The sequence below is a fragment of the Arachis hypogaea genome, chromosome 10 (genome assembly GCF_003086295.3).
Source record: "Arachis hypogaea cultivar Tifrunner chromosome 10, arahy.Tifrunner.gnm2.J5K5, whole genome shotgun sequence".
Classification (NCBI taxonomy): domain Eukaryota; kingdom Viridiplantae; phylum Streptophyta; class Magnoliopsida; order Fabales; family Fabaceae; genus Arachis; species Arachis hypogaea.
The window spans coordinates 94,353,234-94,357,759 of record NC_092045.1 but is presented as its reverse complement, the minus strand read 5'-3'; the positions used below and the strand labels follow the sequence as shown (position 1 = coordinate 94,357,759).

Sequence of the window (4,526 nt, the reverse complement as noted above, 5' to 3'; positions counted from 1 at the left end):
CCATGAACTTCTTTATTGCGTCATACTCAAATCCTCCCGCAGGTAGTGAAATAGATATCTTTCCACCCTATGTTTTTTTTTTTTCGGTAAAATCCACCCTATGTTTTTATTTTTCCCCAATTGTTTCCTGAAATTATTGAAACCCAGGGGGAAGTGGGACACTTTCCTGAAACGATATGACACTGGGCCATGTCATGAGTTTTTCCTCTCCATGAGACGATAACCTTCAAACAATGTCTCACTGGGCCCTAATAAAAGTTCAGTCCAATATTGACCTGAAGTGGAAAAAAAAATTTCGGTCCAATAAGAGGAAAAAAGCATGTGTACCCCTTTCAGGCGTCAGTCCCCGTTATTTGGCCAGATATATCGAACCACTGATTTGGTTCCACGTATTGTGACCAGCCACGTGTTCAATATTAATTGGGCAAAGACATGTCACAAAGCGTAATAGTGTGGAAGTCAAGCACAGCGTGTTAGAAGTGGTTAGTTAGTGACTTGGTGTCTGTAAGTCGTTCGTAAAAGAAAGCAAATCTAACGTGAAGAATCTTCGAAACCCAGTTTCCGGTAACAGCTTTGAACCGTGGCTTCCTCAGGGACCGTGTCTCGCAGAAAACCACCTTCTTCTTCTTCTTCTTCCCAAACACCCGGGTCGACCCGAATCGTGTATAGAGAACCGGGTAGGCATTCGGAGTCCGAATTGCCGATCTGGCAGCGGAACTGGTTCATAGCTTTGCTGTTCCTCATGGCTTTGGGATTCTTCGGCCTCGCTCTCTTCCTCTTCCTTACCCTCGATTCTGACATCGGTGCTTCTCCATCCGCTTCAGCCTCCGCCTCTGCTGCCTCCTCGGAAGGCGTCGAGGTTCCATTTCTTTTTTCTTTTCTCGATTTCGTTGTTTGGAGAAGTGAACCTGTGATTAGGGTTAGGGATAGGGATGGGGATTTTGTTGATTGAATTTTTGACACTAGCTGCTCGATTTGGGGGGATCATACAGGTGCACATCACTTATGGGTCGGTTATAAAGCTTATGCACGAGAAGACCAAGTTTCGTTTGCATTCCCATGATGTTCCGTACGGTTCTGGCAGTGGACAACAATCGGTTACTGGTTTTCCCAATGTTGATGATTCCAATAGTTACTGGGTATGAAATTCCTTTCTTGCCTTCTACTAGTTTATTTTTTATTTTTCTATAAATACGAAAATTGGTTTGATTAACTGGTGTGTGATGGTGTTGTGTTTTGAATATTGTGTCATGGGCAGTATCCGATGTATGATTATAGCTTAATAAGGACAAAGCAGTAACTATTGTAGATACTATGGGCTGAATTGTTAGGTTAATAGTAGACTTTGAAGCTTACGGCATTTGGTCTTGACTCTTGAGACTTTAGCTGAGGTATGTGCATTGTGTTTCAGATTGTTAGACCTGAGCCAGGAACTTCTGCTAAACAAGGTGACACCATTAAAAGTGGTACAATCATTAGATTGCAGCACATGAGGACCAGGAAGTGGCTGCACAGCCATTTGCATGCTTCCCCAATATCAGGCAATCTCGAGGTATGTGAATGTTTTTCTGTGTGGTGTTGTATTTGCCTTGTCCATTTTATTGTTAATTGATTGATAATAACTGAATGAGGACGATTCAGTTGCAATCTATTGATCCGTTCTAATTGATATACCTCCATCGCAGTCTGCGATTTTGGTTTCCGTTGTGCTTGTTAGGATTGAGGCTGGACTTGTTTTTATTTTGATTGTTTCACCTCTTTCCCCCCAACTTACAAGGGATCATGTACCTCATTTATGCACCAGGACATTGGTTTTTTCCGTTATTAATTCCCTTTGGGATGCTATTTGTTCTTCAAAATTCAAATCAACGCTGACTGATATATGATTCATTGAAAGATTTATGGGGATTATCAGTTAGTGAATGCACATGTTCATTGCCTCACCTGCATCACTTAACCCTATCTAATAAACAAGCTCTAGTCTATTAATTTTGTGAATTTTTTAGTAAATCTTATTATGTTATGACTGGCATTTCCAAGAGTTATTTGCCTTTTCAATCCTTTTAGATTTGTTAGCACAAATGGATATCTGACTTGAACTTTCTGAATTGAAAATAGGTGAGTTGCTTTGGAGGAGAGTCTGAGTCTGACACTGGGGACTATTGGAGGTGAGCAACAATGAAAGTTATTATGATTTTTACATCTCAATATTTTATTAGGTTCATAACATTATATTGGCTTCATTTTTATTAGGCTTTTTATAGAAGGAAGTGGGAAGACATGGAAACAAGATCAGAGGATCAGGCTTCAGCATGTGGACACCGGAGGCTATCTACATAGTCATGATAAGAAATACTCGCGGATTGCTGGAGGGCAGCAAGAGGTAAGAATTGGCATAGAATTTGCAAATATCCTATTCTCCTTTAATGAACTATTTTATTGATTTATTTATATGTTTATAATAATTTTTTGTATGGAAATTTTAGGACAGGCTAGGTAGAGAAAATCGAGAATTTTATGTGAAATCAGAAAAGTAAATTAAATACATAAACCATCAAATCATAATGAGATTTAAATCATAAAATTTTCTGACCTAGTAGAAATTTTGTAAATTGATTGATTCATTTAAAATTGTAATATCGAAAAATTTTAAGAGTTAAATCAAGATTCTAGCTATCTTATGCCTTCAGCTAGCTATATATATTGATTACTAAATCGACTTTTGTTATCATTTGTTCTTATTTTCTTATGTAATGTGTTGTAAATTTGTACTAGGTTTGTGGTTTACGTGAAAAACGTGCGGACAATGTCTGGTTGGCAGCTGAAGGCGTCTATCTTCCTGTTACTGAAACCAAATGAAGTTGATTACATTGATGCTATGTCGAACAGCACCATGGACTGCTGAAATTTTAGCTTCCAGCATTGGTTCAGATGTTAGATAGATGTAGGGAATAGGCTGTCTATTGAATCGAAAAATGAGGGGGGGTGAAGTGAACGATTTTAGGATGATATCACCATATGATAGTAATACTTTGTCATTGGTTCACTTGTTATGCAATGTCCTAAGAGAACGGCAAATTGACAGCAATTACTTTAATTTTCAAGTGAGTTTACAATTTTACTGATCAAATGAAACATTTGCTTGAACTGTTGAATTTAATTTGGTGATCCTATATAAATGTCACTTGTCATGTTTTATGTTCTCTTAAGTTCGAATGTATTTTTTACGTTGTAGTTTTCTAACAATGATAGGTTGTTGCCTTGTTTTTATATAACATTAAGTTTGATAGGATACTAATTTATACGAAATACAAACCATTTTGAGTTCAAAAAATTTTCTATTTTGTGTGGTTAATATTATGCCATGAGGTTTTTGAAATTGTTACTATTCGGTTTGCTATTGAGATTTTGAGGATGGTTGTAATACTTTTAGTCTTCTATTTTTGGCATGCATGCTCTTAGTCTTAGGCATATTATTCTCAAGAAATCCCAACCTTTTTGGTGTAATTGGATCGGAAAGTTTGCTGAATAGTGGATATGAATGACAGACAAATTTCCATATTTAAAGTTAGAAAATGAAAAACGTTTGGAAATATATGAATGGTAAAGTACTGTTTTGATCTCTAATGTTTATGGTGAATTTTATTTTGGTCTCTAACCTTTTAATCGTTTTATTTTATTTCTAAACTTTTAAAATGGTATCAATATTATTCCATCGGCAAATTTTTTACTAATATTTAACGAAATTGATGTACTATTAATAATACTGTTGTTAAAGCTATTATATAATATTTATTAATATTATTTTTCAATAAATATATATAGTATATAACAATATAATAAATATAAACTAATTAGTTAGTTATTAAAATAAAAAATATTTACTTTAATATAAAAATAAAACTAAAAAAAATTATTATGAAAACATACTAGAATTTTATATACTTATTTAATAATAATCAGATTATAACTTGTTGATTATAATTTGTTAAAACTTTATTGTTTTTAAAATCTTAGTGAAGATATATATTTTAAATTTTAGTTTTAGATTTTTTATTATTTTATATTTTTTATTTATGTGAGACCGATTTTGTCGGTTCAACTAGTAACTCATCAGTTGAACTAATAAATCAATAAATTCGTAATTTGACCGGTTTGATTACCGATTCGGTTCTGACAACTATGTCCAAAAGTGATTCTTGAGTATACCACAGATTATCTTTTCCACTATTAAAATTTATGCTAGATAAAAAAAAGGTTTAATTACTCTGGAGGTCTCTATAGTTTCACCGAATTTTCAATTAGGTCCCTATAATATTTTTCTTTTCAATTGGGTCCTTGTACCTTATTTTTTTTCAATTAAGTCCCTGTTAGCGTTTGACGTTTAAAAAAACGTTAGTGAGCTGTGGAATAACTTATTTATCCCTGTCTTCTCCCTATAAACACTCTCGTTACAGTTTTGAGGTTTCTCTTCTTCTCCCTTTTCTATTTTCAGTTTTCATATTCTCCAAATTTATGGCTCATAG

At 34.4% G+C, this 4,526-nt stretch overlaps 1 protein-coding gene across 1 annotated transcript; it reads left to right on the top strand.

The window, feature by feature from the left end:
• Positions 1-444: 444 nt before the first annotated feature.
• Positions 445-3,160, top strand: LOC112715977 (stromal cell-derived factor 2-like protein). The gene is made up of 6 exons (XM_025767821.3): positions 445-859; positions 993-1,139; positions 1,412-1,552; positions 2,119-2,168; positions 2,254-2,383; positions 2,776-3,160. The coding sequence occupies exons 1-6, from the start codon at positions 743-745 to the stop codon at positions 2,857-2,859; spliced, it is 669 nt and encodes a 222-aa protein (XP_025623606.1). The 5' UTR covers positions 445-742; the 3' UTR covers positions 2,860-3,160.
• The last annotated feature ends 1,366 nt before the right edge of the window (positions 3,161-4,526 follow it).

Bases quoted from the DNA above. Each gene is read 5' to 3' on its own strand.
- LOC112715977 (XM_025767821.3), top strand. From the start codon at position 743: ATGGCTTTGGGATTCTTCGGCCTCGCTCTCTTCCTCTTCCTTACCCTC. The intron at 1,140-1,411 runs GTATGAAATTCC...ATTGTGTTTCAG, and splicing joins ATGATTCCAATAGTTACTGG to ATTGTTAGACCTGAGCCAGG. The intron at 1,553-2,118 runs GTATGTGAATGT...AATTGAAAATAG, and splicing joins CAATATCAGGCAATCTCGAG to GTGAGTTGCTTTGGAGGAGA.